Source organism: Melozone crissalis, unplaced genomic scaffold (genome assembly GCF_028551555.1).
Source record: "Melozone crissalis strain CALT ecotype California unplaced genomic scaffold, PUWL_Pcris_2 ptg000017l_1, whole genome shotgun sequence".
NCBI classification, from domain to species: domain Eukaryota; kingdom Metazoa; phylum Chordata; class Aves; order Passeriformes; family Passerellidae; genus Melozone; species Melozone crissalis.
In genome coordinates this window covers 488,788-508,583 of record NW_026535795.1, presented here as the reverse complement: position 1 = coordinate 508,583, position 19,796 = coordinate 488,788, and the positions used below count along the sequence as shown (strand labels likewise).

The 19,796-nt window shown below is 47.4% G+C and overlaps 1 protein-coding gene across 2 annotated transcripts in view; it reads left to right on the top strand.

The window, feature by feature from the left end:
• The window catches only part of KCNB1 (potassium voltage-gated channel subfamily B member 1), a 98,341-nt gene extending 93,748 nt beyond the window's left edge, over positions 1-4,593 (top strand). For both annotated transcript variants that reach the window (XM_054274445.1, XM_054274444.1), the window contains exon 3: positions 1,772-4,593. In XM_054274445.1, the coding sequence (XP_054130420.1) occupies positions 1,772-3,784 (2,013 nt within the window). In that variant the 3' untranslated portion in view covers positions 3,785-4,593. The remainder of the gene's footprint in view (positions 1-1,771) is intronic.
• Positions 4,594-19,796: the final 15,203 nt, after the last annotated feature.

Genomic DNA, 19,796 nt, shown 5'->3' with positions numbered 1-19,796 from the left:
GCCTGTGATGCAGAACATCCCTAGAGGCCTCCCTTCCCTCCAGCTTTCTGTCTCTCATTACTGACAGTGGAAAATACAAGAGCTGCCAAGCTAGAGGTTCAGTACAGCCAAGATGGGAAACCTTATTAGAGAGACAGATGGTGATTTCTATAATCTGAAATCCCAGACTGTAAATACTTTGGGACAGAGCCCTGTGCAACTGAACAGTGCTAAAGCCTGACAGCAGCAGCTGGATCCAGTTTTCTGTGCACAACTGCTCCGTGGGTGGCTTTTAGTGGATGGTAGATGCTACCAGGACAAGGTATCTCTTCTAAACCCTGCTGGAGATACTCCATCTCAATTTTATGTGCTTTCCAATTGAAAAGTGCCTTGAATAACTGAGGACAATCAACTCACACTTAGAAGTTTTTCTTAGCCTGAGAAGATTCCCAAAGATGTGGTTGCAGCAGATGAGTAAGGGGGAAAATCTGTGTCTTGGGCACAAGTGACATCTTGCTGCAGCTTGTGGGAGAAATGATAAATGCCTGTCTCTGTTTATTGCCTAGCTTTTGGCTAAATCTCCTAAACCAAAATCAAATTTTACCCTTAGATATCCCAGTTAATTTATTTATATTCATCTGGCATTGCCTTGATCTTCAAAGCAGGAAGGTATATCAAAGGAAGCAGAAGGTTTGACACCAATTACTGCTGCTGGATGCCATTCACTGCATAAAGATGGAGTGTTAATATTTACACTGAAAGTGAAGGAGATAAAACCCAACAGGTACACACATCTAAGCCTACAAATAAGCCCTTCTGTGTATAGTGGGCAGAGATAAAGCCAAGCAAAACTAATTGAAAGTACCATTGCAAATATCCCAAACACCTTCAGAAATGGTGGGTTGTAAACAAAGAAGTGACAGCAAAACCACCAAAAGAGCCTTCTAGGAAAGCAAATCAGGCTCTCTGCTTCTCAGGGGCAGTGCCTGGTCTCCAGGAGATGGTTTTTGAAACAAGCCACCATGAAGAAGTAATTAACGTCTAAATATCCCCACACTCCACCATGAGACACTTGATTTGCATTTTATTCTCTTGAGTTTGAGATGTGTGAGGCCTCAGTGACTGGACCTGCCCTGCCTTGGCTGTCTCAGTGGTGTCCAATTTGGTTTGCTCAGATGCTTGCTCTCTCCTCCAGAAAACTCAAAATGGCTTAGAAACTTGGTGAAGTTTTCATGTTTTTCACAACCATCAAGAACTGAATTAGAGATGAGTCACTAAACAAGAGTGTATTATTTATATGCTTATGTAGTAGAATTGCACACACATCTCTATAATTAGCCATCAGCACCCCAAATTACAGCAGTAACTGTTCATTAAATGGAGGACATCACTCTGATCAAATCATGTATTCACAGTTGCATTCCTTCTTGCTTAAATTTCAGAGCTTGTTGTCCAGATGGGCCTTGTTGGGCACCTAATTAGTAGTTAATCAAAAGCTCCTGCAGCTTCACAGCCCTCCTGGCATCCTAGCTGTTCCTTACATGTTCCTTGACTGCACGGAGATGAAAGCACAGGAGTCGCAGGAGAGGCTTTATCTCCTTTATGCAACTGCCATAACTAAAACAGCTTCCAAAATAAACTCAGCTCAGGATGCGTTGGTTATCTGACTTGTGTGTGCTGAGCAAAATGGGTCTTGCAACGTGTGAGTGAAAATGCAGCCACGTGTTAACGGCAGCAAGAGACAGCCTCGTGTGTTCTGAGATTAACTCACTGTTTTCTCTTTCCTTTCCAGATTTTGGCAATCATTTCCATCATGTTTATTGTACTATCTACAATTGCCTTGTCCCTTAACACACTTCCTGAGCTACAAGGCATGGATGAATTTGGGCAGACCACAGATAACCCCCAGCTGGCCCACGTGGAAGCGGTGTGCATTGCGTGGTTTACCATGGAATACCTCCTGCGCTTCCTCTCCTCCCCGAAGAAATGGAAGTTTTTCAAAGGCCCGCTGAACGCTATAGATTTGCTGGCTATCTTACCCTACTATGTTACTATCTTCCTCACAGAATCCAATAAAAGTGTACTTCAGTTCCAAAATGTACGAAGAGTGGTCCAAATATTTCGGATCATGAGGATACTCCGGATTCTAAAACTGGCCCGGCACTCCACGGGTTTGCAGTCCTTGGGGTTTACACTGAGGAGGAGTTACAATGAACTTGGATTACTCATCTTGTTTCTGGCTATGGGCATTATGATCTTCTCCAGTTTAGTGTTTTTTGCAGAAAAGGATGAGGATGATACAAAATTCAAGAGCATCCCAGCTTCTTTCTGGTGGGCAACAATCACCATGACAACAGTAGGCTATGGAGACATTTACCCCAAAACTCTTTTGGGTAAAATAGTGGGAGGACTGTGCTGCATTGCTGGTGTGCTGGTGATAGCTCTTCCCATCCCAATTATTGTCAATAACTTCTCAGAGTTTTACAAAGAGCAGAAGAGGCAGGAGAAAGCCATTAAGCGCAGGGAAGCTCTTGAAAGAGCAAAAAGAAATGGCAGTATTGTTTCCATGAACATGAAGGATGCGTTTGCTCGTAGCATAGAACTCATGGACATTGTGGTTGAAAAGAATGGAGAAAGCATAGCCAAAAAGGATAAAGTTCAGGACAATCATTTATCTCCAAGCAAATGGAAATGGACCAAGAGAACACTCTCTGAAACTAGTTCTAGTAAATCTTTTGAAACTAAGGAACAAGGATCCCCAGAAAAAGCCAGGTCATCTTCAAGTCCCCAACACCTGAACGTCCAACAGCTCGAGGACATGTACAACAAAATGGCAAAGACTCAGTCCCAGCCAAACCTTATCACTAAAGAGTCGAGTCAAGCTGGAAAGCAAAAGGAAGAGCTGGAAATGGAAACCCTTCCCGGCCCGATGGTGCCGCTGCTGGCGACGCGCACGGACGGCATCGTGGACATGAGGAGCATGTCCAGCATCGACAGCTTCATCAGCTGCGCCGCCGAGTTCCCCGACCCCGCGCGCTTCCCGCACAGCCCGCTCACCGCCCTGCCCTGCAAGGGCATCCCCCAGGAGCAGGGCAGGCCCGAGGGCAGCGCCGCCAGGTACGCGGACGTGAACCCCGGCTCCGAAAGCAGCCACCGCTCTGCTTTCTTCATCGACAGTCCCAAAAGCTCCATCAAGGCCAGTAACCCGTTAAAACTAAGATCTCTCAAAGTCAACTTCATGGAAGAGGACACCAGCACATTCGTACCAGCATCAAATGTACTGAGAACGTACCCAGACCCTCTCAAGAGCCGGGGAGCTGCTGCTGCTGCCGCAGACACTTCCTTACTCTCTGACAGGTCTCTCATGAGCCCAGAAACCTCGATCTACACAACTGCGAGCGCGAGAACCCCCCCAAAGTCACCAGAGTCCCAGGCAGCCATAGCTTTCAACTTCCACGATGCTGGTATACACAAATACATCGACGCTGACACCGATGATGAGGGTCAGCTGATGTATGACTCAAGTCCGCCTGGAAATGTGAGTCCCAAGTACAGTATTGCAAGCAGTGGCTATCTAAAGCAAAAGGACCATGTTTATAGAACAGAGAAGAACCATCTAGAAGCTGCTGCTTTACCCACCTCCCCTAAGCTGATAGGGCAGAACTGCATTTACTCTATGGAAGGTATCACTGGAAGAACCCAGGGCAATCAGGAGACTGTCAGACTAGAAAATCACATTTCCCCAGAAGTCCATGTATTACCAGGCAGCGGAGGACATGCTAACACACATGATCAAAGCATCTGAGGTGGGGTCTGAAAGAACTTACTGAGAATTTAGAGGAATATCTTCACAGTCAACACAAACAAAAGAGCTTCTGCATGGCATGAACTTGGCTGAAACAAGCCATCTGTTTCTAAAAGTCTGGGGGAGGTCCAGTGTGGGTTTGTGAAAATGTCCTTCTCTGAAACAACTTTAAAGACATTGCCCACATCGGTCAAAAAAATGATTGCAAATCATGATCACACATTGATCTCCTTTCATGTTGTCCAGTGAAGCCAATGTGACCAAATATCCATCCATTCCCCTTGAACGCTAGAGCTCCTTTTGGAAATATTAACATCTGAGTTGCATTAGTTCCATAAAGGATGCCAAGGCAGCCAGATTTGAACTCTGGAATAAATTGCTGGGGTTGGTATAAAGCTTTCAAAAACACAGTGCTCACTGCTTCAGGGCAGCGGTTCCCCATCTACAGCTTTCTCTGATGGATATTGTGTTTAAAGGTAACAGGGAACACTTGCATTATTGGAAAATCCAAGCGAAAAGCATTTGAAACAATTAACGGTCTAGAGAAACCAATTCTTAAAATGCTCTTTGTGTGTTTAACAATCTGATATCCTGTAGGACCTGATGTTTTCTTTTGAAATATTAGCAGGGTGAGTTGCACCACTTGTACCTAATTCCAAACATGCCCTAGGACATAGGGAGACTCGCACTTGCCCTCGGCTAGAAGCCGGTGCCTGCCCCAGGGCCGGCGTGGCCCGGGAGGGCCGGAGGAGCCATGCAGAAGCAGGAGCCCTGCCCGGGAGGAGCCGTGCCCGCCCTGCCCGTGCCAGGCGCGGCAGAGGAGCGGGCTGGTCCGGAGCTTTTTGCGCCCGAGCAGCGCAGTGAAAGATATGCAAGTGTTACATAAATATGCAAAAAGAGGGATTCGGTAGCGACGCGTGCCAGGCCTGGCTGTGCTCCCTCTTGCCACGAGGTCGGGCAGCAGAGGCTCCTGCAGGGCCGTGGCACGAAGCAGCCGCGAGAGGCAGGAGAATCAGGCCTGATGTTTTAATAACATCCAGTCATTTTTAAATGAAACAAGAAAATAAAGAGGAAAGGAAAAAAAAAAAACAAAGAGATCTGGCCATTTTAAGTGAACAGAACTAGCAGCCACCAGCCTAGGTTTTTAAAATATTATTGTTTCAATAAAGTTATGTCAAATTGTGTAGGAAATAATTTGTCTTTGGTTTTTAATCTCGGGGTGGGGGGGAAAAGCACTTTATGTTGACTTTTTGTTGTCGTTGTTGCAATGCTGGAGTAGGATAGCAGAGCGTAACAATCAAGCACTTTAACCAAGCACTACTTTAATTTGTGCCTCTTGTTGTGACTGTGATTTGTTACAAGCCTGTAGCAAGTCACAACTTGTCCTGTGATAACCGTGATGGTAACCTTTTATGTTGTTCTCTGTTTCTACTGTAAAACTCAGTTGTAAATGGCTCCGTCACCGAGCGTTTCCTGACCTGGCCTGAGGTCCTGCCGGGGTGTAGCAATCTGCAGGGACGAGCTGAGACACGGCCCGTGGGAGCAGAGGGGCGCGCGTGGGAGCCACTCGAGTCCCCTGCATTTTGTTCCTTCCTATTGTAAAACACAAGTGTCGGTTAGTCCTGAATGTAGCCGTGTGTCCGTCCCGGCCTGCAGCCCTGTCTGTAACCCGTAATAGTGAATGCAGCATGTACGGACAAAAGCAATAAGCACATTTCTGTTTCAGGAGCTAGGGCGGGTTGTGAGGATGGCTTTGCTCGGCGTCTCCTTGGCAGGAGCTGTGCCCGGAGCTGTGCCCGGAGCTGTGCCCGGAGCCGTGCCCCTTGGCAGGAGCTGTGCCCGGAGCTCTGCTCCGCTCAGCCAGTCCGTCCCAGCCGAGGGAGCCGCCCGGGTGTTGCCGCGGGGCAGAAGCCGGGCAGTGCCGTGCCGTGCCGTGCCGTCCTGTCCCGTGCCGGGCCGTGCCGTGCCGTGCCGGGCCGTGCCGTGCCGTGCCGGGCCGTGCCGTCCCGTGCCGTGCCGTGCCGTGCCGTGCCGTGCCGTGCCGTGCCGTGCCGTCCTGTCCCGTGCCGTGCCGTGCCGTGCCGGGCCGTGCCGTGCCGTCCTGTCCCGTGCCGTGCCGTGCCGTGCCGTGCCGTGCCGGGCCGTGCCGTGCCGTGCCGTGCCGTGCCGTGCCGTGCCGGGCCGGGCCGTGCCGTGCCGGGCCGTGCCGGGCCGTGCCGGGCCGTGCCGTCCTGTCCCGTGCCGTGCCGTGCCGTGCCGTGCCGTGCCGGGCCGTGCCGTGCCGTGCCGTGCCGGGCCGGGCCGGGCCGGGCCGGGCCGAGCGCAGCCCCCCGTTCCCAGCCCCGCTCCGCTCCCGCAGCCCCGGGCGCCGCTCCCCGCGGGGCAGGCACGGCAGGATTTGGCCATAGCAAATACAAGTGTACTTAGAGGAACCGACGTATTGCTGAGATACTGGCTGAGATTGAGTCGAAAAAGCGAAAATAACCTTCCAGCAGATAAGCTTTAAATACCGATTTATTCTGCGGCTTTCTGAGGCCGCAGAGCAGCGACAAGAAATCTTAAAGAGAACAGTTATAATATAATCTCTGTGTTTCAGTGATCAGTCATGTCTGCCATCAGCACAAATGTAAAATGAGGAAAAATCAGGGAATTTTTTTTTATAAAGTAATAGTGATTTCCAAGTTAAATATTTTTAGAGCTGATGCTTTCATGTGGAAAAAAAAGTCATATTTTACATATCACAAAAGTGAACGTATTTAAATATAGCCATATAGTGTAGTATTTACCACACTCTCGTCCAAATTGATGTATTTGGTTGATAGATGGCACTGACAAAAATGTATGAATCAACAATTCTATCATTTTTTATCTAACAGTCAACTGGTGCAACTCTCCTTGTAACCAAAGGCCCTCTGTCTGCCTTGCGGGATCGCTCGTGGCACAGACCTTATGTCATCTATTTAGTCCTACCTTTAAAGTAGCATTTTACTGAGTCACTTTTGAAAGTCAAATTCAAAAGTATCATTTAAAAAAATCTTCCTTTTAAGTCTAAATAGCCAAAGTCCTATAGATTTCTTATAGAAAGCAAATAATTTAAAATTAAGCATATAATATGCTTGAAGAGCATTTCTTTCTTATTTGTGTACAATGATGTAGCTCTCATTTTGTGCCCAATTAAAAAGGAAGTATGTTTAATTTATTTTAATGAAATAAAGTCTGAATATGAAGTATGTATCTATATATGTGTGTGTGTGCATAATACACATATATATAATGTAAGCACTGGGAAATCTACTCTAACCTGAAGCTGTGGTAGACTAAATCTGTACTCATTGCAAAGGAAAGGCAGTGCTTGGAAAACACAATGCTCACCAAATCCTATAGATCCTAGAAAGATAATTTAATTTTTGTTTGTTTGATACATGTTTCCCAAAGTTCATAGTGGTTGGGAAAACAGGCAACATCTCTTGCCCCGAGCTAGAGGGGGTGGTTTAATCACTGATATTTGGAATTCAGGTCTGCAAATTTACTGTGCACCAAGTATCAAGCAAGCTGACAGAGCCGCACCTGCTGCTGCAGAGGACATCATACCTGCAAGGACTCTCTGGACGTGCGATGTCTGCACTTGCTTGTGTCTTACGGCATCAACGTCACTTTTAACGCATACCTACAAACACACACACATACACACACATATATATAAATGTGTATATTTATGTGGAAGGAGAGAGTTCAGTTTTCTTAACCAGGAGGCTAAAGATTATTTGAGTTTTAGCTTGAACAGAGGAAAAAAGCAGTGACTTTGCAGTAGATTTCTCAGTGCCTTTTCTTAAAAACTTCACCTAAGCACACTTACGGAAAAAAGCCCCAACCCAAAACAAAAGAGACTCCTGTGAAATCCACATTTTTCTGAGAGTCAAAAAAAAAGTAGAAGAAAGGAAAAATAAAAAAAAAGGCAAGAGAGAGGAAAAGAAATCCTGGAACGCACATTCCCTTCCTGAACATGCCGGGGAGTTTCTGCCTGGGCGAGTCATGAGAAACGCATCTGAGGCGGTCAGGTTGTTTGGCAACTATGGCTGTGATAAACTGTAGCCTTTTCTTCCCTTGCAGCTAATAAGAAACACATTTCTGAGGAAAACAGTATTCTCTTCTGTAAAATTGTAATGTATTGTTAATATTTGTACCTATTGTATATTTATGTCTTGACAGAATTATGACCGGTACAGTTTATAGTAAATAACAAGGTTGTGTACAACTCATCACAAAGACAAGATTTGCAAAGCCACGTTCTCTCTGCTGTGGGCTCCACAGAACACCTCGTCCCAGAGCAGAGCTGAGCGGAGCAGCCCGGGCTCCTCCTGCCCAGCACAGCCCGGCATCCCTGAATTTCCATCACCAGGGCTGCCCTGGGCTCCAGGCACCTCTGCACGGAACCAGAGCTGCCCTGGCTTCGTTTGGGTCACCCATCCGGGGAGAATATGGCTTTGGATAGCTCCTGGATAAAGTACAGATGTTCCAGTTACCTCTGTACCTCCTGCTTGCCATTGTGTTGGCTTTATAAGTATCTGATGTATGGAAAAGTCATGTGACTTTCATGCATTCCAGAGTAGTCTATTTTTCTGTTCAGATTTAAAAAAATTATATATATATATATATATAAATATAAATATATAACTGTATTTTTAGCAAATTTATAATAGGGCAATCAAGTCAGATTTCTTCTTTTTGTATTACAGAATAATATATTAGATGCTCTCTCAGTGTTCATTTACACAGCTGATCCCCCAACCTTTTTGTTGTTGTTTTCTTTTTTTTCTGATGAACACCTGCAACATTTCTCCTGGAAGTGCATCTGTGAAAGGTCATGGGGTTTGTCTGATGTTGTTGTTTTCGTATTTTCCTGTTTGTGGTACTTTAACCCGGGACTGGCTGTGGGAACTGAGATGTTCCTGCTGAGAAATGTGGAACAGGCCAGGCTCTGCCCTTGGTGACAGAGGGGAGAGGTCCCCCAGCACCCCTGGCTGCGATTTCTCCAGATTCACATTGATTAAGAACAGAGAGAAGAGACAGGTTTTGAATCTGATTGTCCTAATAGTGACATGATGAAGTTGGGATAAACATCAAAATCTAGGCTCTTACTCAAGGCAGTGACCTGACAATGCTCAGGCGCCTTCAGGGAGGTTTTTCCTGGATTAAAACAGAAGTGTCCAGACTTTCATTTCCCACTGGCTTTTGGAATTTTTATTTTTGGTCCCAGAGAAAATTGTGGAGGAATGAGAGACATAAACATTCAGAAAGGGACCAGATTTTGATTAATTATGGTAAAATCTGTCCATGTACCTGCTTATGTAATAATCTTTGCTCCTTTGTAGCTGAACTCACAGCTATATTCAGAGAAACTTAGTAAAAAGTCCATGAGACGAATGTTCATCCCGACGCCATCTCATGGCCTGTGGAAGGTCAGCACGATGAAGAGCTCCAGAGCCACTCTGGCTCTGCACAGACATTTCCTTCTGGTTCGGCCCAGCAGTTGGGTCAGTGACCGTGCTTTTGCCAAAGATGGTGTTTGGTTCCATTTCCTTTGGTTTGTTTGTGAGATTTTCTTACGTGTCCACTATAATAGCCAATAAACCTGAGTGTAATTTGGAAAGGTGTGTGTTTCAGACAGTATCCCTCAAATGAAAGAGCCAGTTTAGCATGTGATTATCAGCAAGGCCTGCTCACAAATGAAGGTATTAAAGCTGAGTGGGATTTTTCTTTCTTAGGAAACAATTAATGCGATAGGCTGCCATGTCTATCATCAGTCATCACATAAATTCCTTCAAAAGGCACCTTCCATGTCAGCAGTTTGTTAGAGCATAGTCAACAAAGCCATGGAAAGCTTCCAGTCAGACCAGGCCTAACTGTGCCCTGCGGCACCGGGACAGGACGGCCCCAGCAGCACCCAGCCCCTGGAAGGAGATGTTTATTTTCCAGCGTGCATCTCACACCCCATGCTGGTCACATTTAGGCTCCTGCACTGAAACTTGGTCTCAGCCAGGCAGAGGAAACCTTAGGAGAAGGGAAAGTCTGCATCCAGGATGTGAATCCCCTTCCTTGCTGGTGTTACCTAAGCCACAATAAGTGTCCTTTGACACCAATGGTTGGGTGCCACAAGTGTTCATATCTGTAAATACTACTCCAAATTTTGCTTTGCTTGATCCTGGCTTCATTGCACAAGAAGTTTTCAGTCTTAGAGGCTTAGAAGAGAAAGCAAAATCTTCCTTCGTTTTAACTAGAAGTAGTAGTGTTGAAGCTCTGTAGGACTGAACAGGATTAACCTTTATTTTTAAAGGGGTCTTTCCAAGACTGCAGTGACACTACCTTCAAAAATTAATAATAAGGCAAAGATCCCTCAAAATTAGAGCCTCGTGAAAGCCAGAGAGCCAAATTTATATGAAATGCCAAATTCTTTGCTGCTGTAAATTAAAGCCCATTGAGGCCAATGGAGCTGTGCCCCTTTTAGATCAGTAAAAAATTTGGACCCATATCTCTAAAAACTAATGGAAAATTAATAGTTTTGTATGGCCTCAGGGCTGGAGGTGTCTGCCCACAGCAGCTCCTTGGAAAGCAGCGGGGTGAGGGATGGGAAACAGAGGCAGTGAAACAAAAGGCAGTGAAAATTCTGGGAAAGGGGTGAATCCTTCAGGCAAGGGGCGGCAGTCGCTGCAGGCTGACTGAGCTCCCTCGGGGCAGCGCGCTCTCTGTGCGCCCACAGGTGATGGCCATCGGTCAGGGGCTGTCCCTGCAGCCGGACCCAGCCCCAGAGCCGGACCCAGCCCCAGAGCCGGACCCAGCCCCAGAGCAGCCCCGTGTGCCCCAGCATCACAGCAGCCTCAGCCCCAGAGCAGCCTCAGCCCCACAGCAGCCTCAGCCCCAGAGCAGCCCCGTGTGCCCCAGCCTCACAGCAGCCTCAGCCCCTGCTGCCCTGGGGACACTGGGGCAGGGGGGCCATGGGTCACTCTGAGTTGTGCACAGCCTCTGGCCCTGTTGGTAATCTGCATTTAACAACGTTCACCTGTTCTTCTCTAGTCTGTATTTTTCATTTAGGAGCTCTGCCATTTATGACTCTTCTTCCTGTTGTTTTACTGCCTCCACAGACTATCTGCCACATGTTGGCTCCCACAACCCCTGGGATTTATTTTGTTTATGTCATTTTTGTTGGCTTGTGAAGAACACTTTTTTTCCCCATTCTGTGGCTTTTTGATGGTCAGTGTAGAAAATCACTTTTGCATTGAACCATTCCCCTCTGGAGTGTTTGGAGGGAGGGTGGGGGAGCAGCATCTGCATTTCACTTCGAATTTTGAAGCCATGATACCGTACTCAGAAAGGCCAGCCACAGCTACCAGCCAAACTGCTTTCCAACTAGATTAGCATTGAAAAAACACCCCCACCTCCTGAGCAGAGCCCCGCTCTCTCATCAGGCCAGGGAAGCACTTTGGGAGCAGGAGGAAACCTCAGCTCACCAGCCGGGCGGCGCTGCTCTGCTCAGCCCTTGCCCCGTGCCCAGTGCCCCATGCCCAGTGCCCCGTGCCCCGTGCCCTGTGCCCCATGCCCAGTGCCCAGTGCCCCGTGCCCAGTGCCCCATGCCCAGTGCCCCGTGCCCCGTGCCCAGTGCCCCGTGCCCCGTGCCCCGTGCCCAGTGCCCCGTGCCCAGTGCCCCGTGCCCCGTGCCCCGTGCCCTGTGCCCCATGCCCAGTGCCCCGTGCCCAGTGCCCCGTGCCCCGTGCCCCGTGCCCTGTGCCCCATGCCCAGTGCCCCGTGCCCAGTGCCCCGTGCCCCGTGCCCAGTGCCCAGTGCCCCGTGCCCAGTGCCCCATGCCCAGTGCCCCGTGCCCAGTGCCCCGTGCCCCATGCCCCGTGCCCCGTGCCCCGTGCCCTGTGCCCCATGCCCAGTGCCCCGTGCCCCGTGCCCAGTGCCCCGTGCCCCGTGCCCAGTGCCCAGTGCCCCGTGCCCAGTGCCCCGTGCCCCGTGCCCTGTGCCCCGTGCCCCATGCCCAGTGCCCCGTGCCCAGTGCCCCGTGCCCCGTGCCCCGTGCCCAGGGCTGCGCTGGCACCGCCGCCGGGACTGGGACGGCCCGGGACAGCCCGGGTCCCTCCAGGGACAGCCCCCAAGGGCAGCCATGGGCTCCCATCCTCGCTGCGGGACAGGAAAGCTGGGGAGTCCTTTTGAAAAAGAAAGTGATGCTTCGTGACAAATGAAAACTGGAAAACGTTTCCTGTGGCTCGGCTGGTACATTTAGATCAAATTGCTTTTACAGCAGGAAAACGAACCTGACCGTGCCCCAGAGGGCACCCTGGCACCGGGCCTCCGTTGCTGGCACGGTTGTTTTTGAACCTGGGCAGTGGGGAACGAGTGGGGAGCCCAGCTCAGCTGTGAGGGAGGGCCGTGCTCGTGCCCAGCAGATCCTGCATGTCTTGCACAATCTCTTCATTGGGTTATATTGGAATTCGCTCCATTATATTGGTCCAATGCACCAGCAGATGTTTTCTTCCCTTTTAAGAAATGTTTAAATGCCCTGGCACTTTGGGGTGATTACAGCAACATTAGCCATATACTAGTGTACTTAGAGTCTTATATTTTTTGTAACTTTGATTTAGTCATTCTTTGTTGGAGTTTATTGACCTCTCCAGTTGTTTCTGTAAAACAGATTATTAAAAAAATCCGTGTCTTTATATGCATGTAATAGTATGAAACTGTGATCAATGTGTGACATTCAGAAACTGTTCTGTCTTGTAAAATATGTCCAAATGTCTAAGGGTTTTAAAGCAATGGTCCCTTACTACAGCCTACAGAAATAAATAAAAAGGAATGGAAAAACCTAAAGCCTTTATTGCTCTGTTTCATGGTCACATATACTGGCCAAAAATCTCACTCCTCTCCTCCTGCTGCACATCCCCAGGCGCCTGTTCTCTCTGGCTCTGTCAGAAATAACCTCACCAGCTCTTCCTTACCACCTGAATGGATTTTTCCTCTGATTGTTCATATTTAGGCTGAACTAGGAAGCTTTTTGGGTTTTTTTTTGCGCACCATCCTCTAAACCACCTACAAACCCACAATATCTGTAATTTGAGCACCCAGAGCAAGGTGATGTCTGCCTCACACGGGGCCAGGAGACAGCCAACACCCCCAAAGGGCAACGAACCAAACCCTGTGGGAGGGAGGGCACCCCTGGCCTGGGGGAGGGTCCCAGAAATGGGCACTGAACGGGGGCTCTGCCAATTCTCGCTTCAGTGAACCCAGCAGAGCTTGTCCAGAGCTCCCCTGGGCAGGCAGGGCTGGAAGGGCAGCACAGCCTCCCTGCGATGTCCCCGTCCCACCCAACATCGTCCTGAGGAACCAAACCCGGAGAGGCTCTTCAGGCATTTCAGAACAGATAAACCTGGAGAAAGGGTCAGCTTTCCAGTACATTTTGATAATTTCAGAAGAGAAAGTAATCATATAAATAATTTACAGGGTATTTATAAAATATGAATTAGATTCTTCCATACAGCCTCTTTCTACTTACTTACCTTCCCTCCTACTTTCTGTAAGGAAATTGGGCAGCATCATTATTATTCAGCAAGCAAGAGCATTTAGAGGTAACTTTGCCCCAGAGTATCATTTTCAACCATCCAGGCACAAGCTGAGACTAATGGGTCACAGCAATGAAAGTTTGTGGTTTCTGGCTGGAAACACAAGCACTGAGCATTAACCTGAGTCCTGAAAAATAAAAGCAAATATGTGCAACATTGCATCATTGAGTTTAATCCTTATATAATTAAACAATTAATCCACATTGCTAATAGAATTTTTTAGAATTTTATCCTTTTATTTATATCTATAGATCTACATACATTTATTTATATATCTATTTGTTTTATAGATACCTATCTGTAGATATACAAAAGATATATCCAAATCACTAGAAAATAGATTTAAATTTAAAAAAAAATCTTTTACACTTTGCTATACCCAGTACCATTTTTCTAATGCAAGCAGACATGGTCAGAAATAATTGAAGCTAAAATGAATAGGTCTATGTGCAAACCCAAAATTACATAATGTAAAATGCTGTTTTCATGCCTTGATGATAATTAGTCTTACAATGAACCACACAGTGATGCAGCTTTTAGCACTGTCCTGAACAGTGGAGAGGCAAGTGCTTGGGGACAGTGAGATGAAGATTGATCCAGGGATGAGAAAATGTAAATTAAGAGCCACGAGGCTTGAATACAGCTATCGAATAAACATACAAAGTATTTCACCACTTTCCAAAGGTCTAATTGACCAGAACAATCCATGGCTTTCTCTGTTTTAACATCAGCTGTTTTGGTTTCCAGTAACATTTTCAGACAAACAAATGCTTCTGAGGCATTTCAGCATGGAGGAGAATGGCTGCATGGAAAAAGCAGACCACCAGCTGCTCCCCTGGGAATCCAGCAAAAAGGAACAGCTGATTTCTTATTAATGTAAATGAGCTCGTTATCTGGGTTGCTTTCAGACTGAGTTCAGCAGTTCAGAGCCTCTATTCCAGGAAATACAGAATTTACGTAACAGAAATGAAGAGAGAGTGAAGGAAGGATCTTGTAAGTGCCTGTTTCCCAAGTAAATACTTTTGCTATTCTGGTGCCAGGGTGGATGGCTGGGAGCTGGGATGGGATGTGCTGGGCCATACCCGAGCTGCAGGAAGGCTTCACAGACACTGAGGTACTCAAAGAGATGTCCAGGGCAGCAAGACCCCACCTCATGCTGCAGTTTTATTAATATATGCCTACATCAGGAAAAGTTTGTGCAACTGATACTCTCATAGGTTCCAGAAGCTCACCAAAGTGCATTTGTAGGACTTGTTTGTAGAGAACACAAAGCTGTAAGGACGGGCAGTCCTTTCCAGGCTGCCCCGGAGGCCTGGCAGGGCCTGAGCTCTGCTGGGGTGTTCAGCCCTGGCCCTTTGTCCTGAGCACACCCTGATCCATAAGAAAAATTTATCAACATTAGTCAGCGATCTCAGACCTATATGGTGTATCCAGCAAGGTAATTAAGAGTGCAACAGCAGTAGAAATATAATTTAATGGAAGAAAACAAGAGTGAGAAAGAATGAGCAAAAATACATTAATCCTCCCAGATCTTGCGTTATTCAGGAATTATTATTTTTATTTCATTCTGTAGCCCTTTTTTTAGGGAATAAAACCAGAAATCTCTCACTGTTTCTTGCCCAGTCCCTCTCCCTCCAAGACTGATGCCAAGGTGCTTGTGCCAGGAGGGGCTGGGGATATTATATCCCAGGGGTATTCCCTAGGGAATATCTGGGATGTTCCCAGACTTCCAAATCTCAGGCTGCTGTTTTAACTACTAAACATTCTTCCAGAAGGGAGAAGCTAAGAAACCTCTGTTGGAATACTGAGCCCACACACTGGACGTGCTAAATCCATCTTGCCTATTGTATATCTCGCTCATTCATTCTCCCTTCAGAGAAGAATCTCCCAGAAGCTTTACTAAAGTTTTTTCATATCATTCTCTGCCTGGAACAAGAATTTTCTCCACCATGGGTGACAAAGCCTGGTATCTCTCCTTCCCTGGCTGTTACTGAAGGTATAAGATCCATATCCCCAACACAAACCATGCTGGGACTTCTAATTGGGTTTTCCTCCCACTGTAACTCCCTCTGCCATCTGTTCCCCTTTTTCTCTCAGATGACACATCCCTCAGTCAGTGAGCAGTGCCATGGCAAGGCACCCAGCCCTGGAGGCTGTGCCCGAGCAGCCCTTCCCTGTCCCTGTGCCCAGGCTGGGCTCTGGGTCTCTGCATTCCAGCCCCATTCCTGCCTGGGCTTTGCCTCCACACTTGCCAGAGGGTTTCTTTGAAAAGGAGGCAGAAACCCCAGTGCCTCTGAAGTCCAGAGCAAACCTGGTTTTAAGCAGCAGCAGAGCTATTTAACCTCTGACACAACCAATTTTTCTGCTTAGTGGAAATTGCCCATCCCCAGCGCTAACGAAGGGCTCTGGAGCCTCTCTGCTGAGATAATTGGTAGCCCCAGGCTTCAGTAGGATCCAGGAACTGTTTTCCACTGCTTCATCTGAGGAGACAATAATCTGTTGGAAACATGGCAACTTCTTCTGGCCTCTTTCCAGACCTCCAGTCATGTTAGAGTTGAGCTACAGCAAATGAAAATACATTAGAATTTTAAAATGGTACATAAGTGATTCTTGCTCATTGGGAAACTTGAAGCTAATGTTGCCTGCAGCTCATACTAGTGTTTTCAGAAATAATTCATTAGCTGCAAAAATCTTCTCTTATTTCTTGGGAAATGAAACAAAAAATTAGCTGTCTTCCTTTCCTTGTGGATTGCTTCCTTTCCATCCCCTTCAGCACTCTCCAGGCTGCAGAGCTGAGACAGGAGGTCTTGGAGACCGTGGAGACACAGGTGAACTCTCAGGCACAGTAAGCTGGTCCCTTGCACCATTCCTCATTCTTCACTCGTGGTTTTCTGGGCAGGTTCTTGGCCCCAGCTGGCAGAGGAGCAGCAGGACGTGTCAGAGGGGGCTCTGGCTGCTGTGGGATCAGACTCTGCCAGCAGAGACACACGGGCAGCACTGAGCCACTGCTTCCACCCCAGTAATGCTCACAGCTCCATTTTCATGGGGTAAGGAAGACTCAGGAAGATTTTTTTTCTCTGCACTTCAGTCCTTCTCATTTTGATTCCAGAAGAAAAGCAATACATGCAACTCAATGGGAGAGCAAGAGAGCAGAGTTTTGCAGATTTTCTCTCAAAGGAAATACATGAGGTGTTGAAGTTAAGCTTCAGGTGCCCAATGTTTCGGTCAACCTCATAACATCTGAGAAACACAAAACCAAATTTATTTCAATATCTGTAAGGCTCTGAAGAATTGAAGGCCTTTTGGGAAGTCGTGAAGAGCACCGAAAGCTCAGAACTCACAGCACCCTGGACGAACGCCCTGGCTCTGCACAAAGGGGCCCAGGTGCCCAGGCACTGCTTGGCCTGGGAGAGGGAAGGCTCACACCCAGCTGTCCCACTCACACAGCTTGGCTGGCAAATTTAAGGAATGCTCTTTTTCCCGGCATGAGGAATTGAAACTTCGACATCTGAGCAAAACCCGAAGAAGGTGTGAGTGATTTTCTGTTGTCTGGGAGAGCGCTTGGCTGAGCTGCTCGAGCACAGCATCAGAGCTCCGGGTGCCACCTGCAGACAGCCCCACCTGGCACAGACAGAGCCCTCTGCTCCTGCCTGGGCTGCCCGTGCCCCCTCCCCACATGTGCAGCACATGTGTCTGCTGGCATCTGGAAGGGAACTCATTTCTTCTCCTTAGTGGTTTGACACAGCAATTAGATTGGGTTCAATTGCTGGGACTTTACCACCTGTGCTAATAGCCAAAATTGCTTTCAAAGATAGACTGCAATGTTTGGAATTTGGAGAGAGATTGCTATCCTTTTAATTAAATTTTCTGTCTCTAATGAGACAATTATAAGCATTTCAATAGCTCCCAGTCATCAGGTTTCCACTGTATGAGAGCACAGGAGAAAAAGGCATCCTCACCACCCCTGTTCTTTCCTCTCCACCCACTAAGTTCTTTGAACAATTCACAAGTGTGTCACGTATACTCACCTCCATCCTGGCAGAGATCCTAGCAGCACTTAGGCTGCCCAAAGCCACTCCTGGAGCCACTGCACTATCGCAGCTGTTGCACCTGAGGACCGAACTCCCAATTCAGTGACCTTCACAGGGCAGCACAGCCCCACTCACTCCTGTTTCTCAGCTCAGGTCACCTGTGCTGGAATCAAAGCTCCTATCCCTGGCATGGAGAGCACATTGTCTCAGAAGCAGGAGCAGCACAGGAGGTGCCTGCTGGACCAGCACCAGTCTGTCACTCCAGTGATCCTCTCACAAAGGTCACTGACTTCTGTGCTGGAAACTTTCCTGGGAAATGAACTGGAAGCTCAGGTTCCTGCTATGTGGTACCTAAGCACTGAAGGGCTGGTTCCTTCCAGCTAGAAATCCTTTCTGCCCTTGAAACCAGAGCCCTTTAATCTAAGCAGCATCAAATGTTGTTATTGTAAGATTGCATAGCTCTGCAGATAAATACTGCATTTAACATGCCAGTGTAATGAAGTACAACACTCTGGTCAGGAATGGAAGTTTATTTAAGGCAATATAAAAATATTGCCATTAATCCAGGATGCTTGTACCCTGCAGACCAGGATGCTGGAGAGCAGCCATTGTAATCAGGACTGATTTAAAGGCCTCCCCATGTGCAGCTGCCATGGGGGGGCCACAGGACATTTACACAAACAGCAATGACACACAGATAGATGTGCATGTACTGGGTACCCACAGCCCTGGGAATGCAGCCAGCACAGCACAGAGCAGAAAAAGCAGGAGGAAGGGTAAGAACTTGACCAAGATGAAGGTTGGGAGTAGAGCAAGCAGAGTCAGAAGCTCTCGGGATGCTTGCGCAGCCCTGTGCCCCTCTTGCCCCACACACCACAGGGCACACATTCCTGTGGCTGCAAACATCACCCACACCTGACATTTCTGCACTGGGATTCCTTCAGGACTGGCATGCCTGGTTTGTGATGCCAAGAGACCAGGGAACAAAGAGCTTGGACTTCTGGAAACAAGTAATGTCCAGCCAACTGGGAAATATCAATTGATTTTCAAACCAAAATAATTTCCTTTACATTTCTTTTTTTGTTTTTTTTCCTTATAGCTTCTAGAAAATTGGTCTGAAGAGCTTTGCTAAGGTTCAGAGCTGTCAGCTGCAGCCCTGGCACAAGCACAAGCCATGTCAAACGGTTTCCACCATGAACCCCAGCAGTGGGGCCCAGGTGTGCTAGCTGCCACCAACGCCCTGTCCTTGGGGAGGCTCCTCCAGGCGCCAGCAGGATCCAAGGTTTGCCTTTACCTAGTTAAACATGAATCACTGTTGTTTGATTAGAGATGATCTTCCCAGTACTTTTCTGACTAAATCATGCTGTTTTGATGCACTAGTTCAAGAGCTGTCACTTTAATTATAAGAATGAGTGGTGATGCAGAAAACCAGCAGTAGCAGCAACAACAACAAAAAAATTACAAATCCCCAACTGCTAAAACCAGAGCTTTAATGAGATCAGGGGAGAGGCCGGAGGAGCTGCTCGCTGCACGTAGATGCAGGACAGGATGAGCATCCAGAGCATCTTCCTGAGGGGCCCTGCACAGGAATGGTGAGGGCTGACAGCTGAGACGGTGAAACAGAGAAGAGCTGCAGTTTGTAAGAGGCCAGGAGCTGAACAGGTCCCAGCCTTGCCACCCTGCTGCAGCTGGCACTGCTTGGGAGACATCAGAGTGCTGAGCCTGATATCAAATTATTGACATTTTCAGATAAGGCCAGGTAGCAATAATGAGCATGTGCTACCCAAACCTTTTGGGGGATGAGTGTTCTTAAAAAAAAAAAAAAAAAAAAAAGGAAAAAAAAGGAAAAAAAAGGAAAAAAAAAAAAAAGAAGAGAGAGTCAGTGATCTTAATACTTAAAGACTCAAAATACTCAAAATTAAGAATAAAGGACAAAAAAAAGTTTGGAAAGCTAGAGATAACAGAATAGTCTCAGTTATGGAGAAGTATTGCTAACTCCTGCCATTCCAGCAGAATATGCTCAACTCGCAAAAGGAACAGTTCATCATTAGAACAACACAGCTCTTTAAGAAAATTAAATTTTTTGTTGTTCTTTTTCTTTACCTTTGGCTCCATTTCTGGGCATAGTTTATCTTTTGTTTCTAAATGTGCCAGGCCCTTTCCTTATGGAAGGAAGCAGATCCTCATTCTTCAGATGAATGCAATCCCACATGCCAGGACACTCAGGGAGCTGATGGGCCTATGAAGATACCATGTAAAAAATGGTCTTTAAACACGACCTGTTTCAAATGCAGAAGAAAACTGCTTAGTCCCAGGCTGGACACTACAGGGTAAGGGTGAGGAAAAGCACAGTTCCCCCACGGCCTC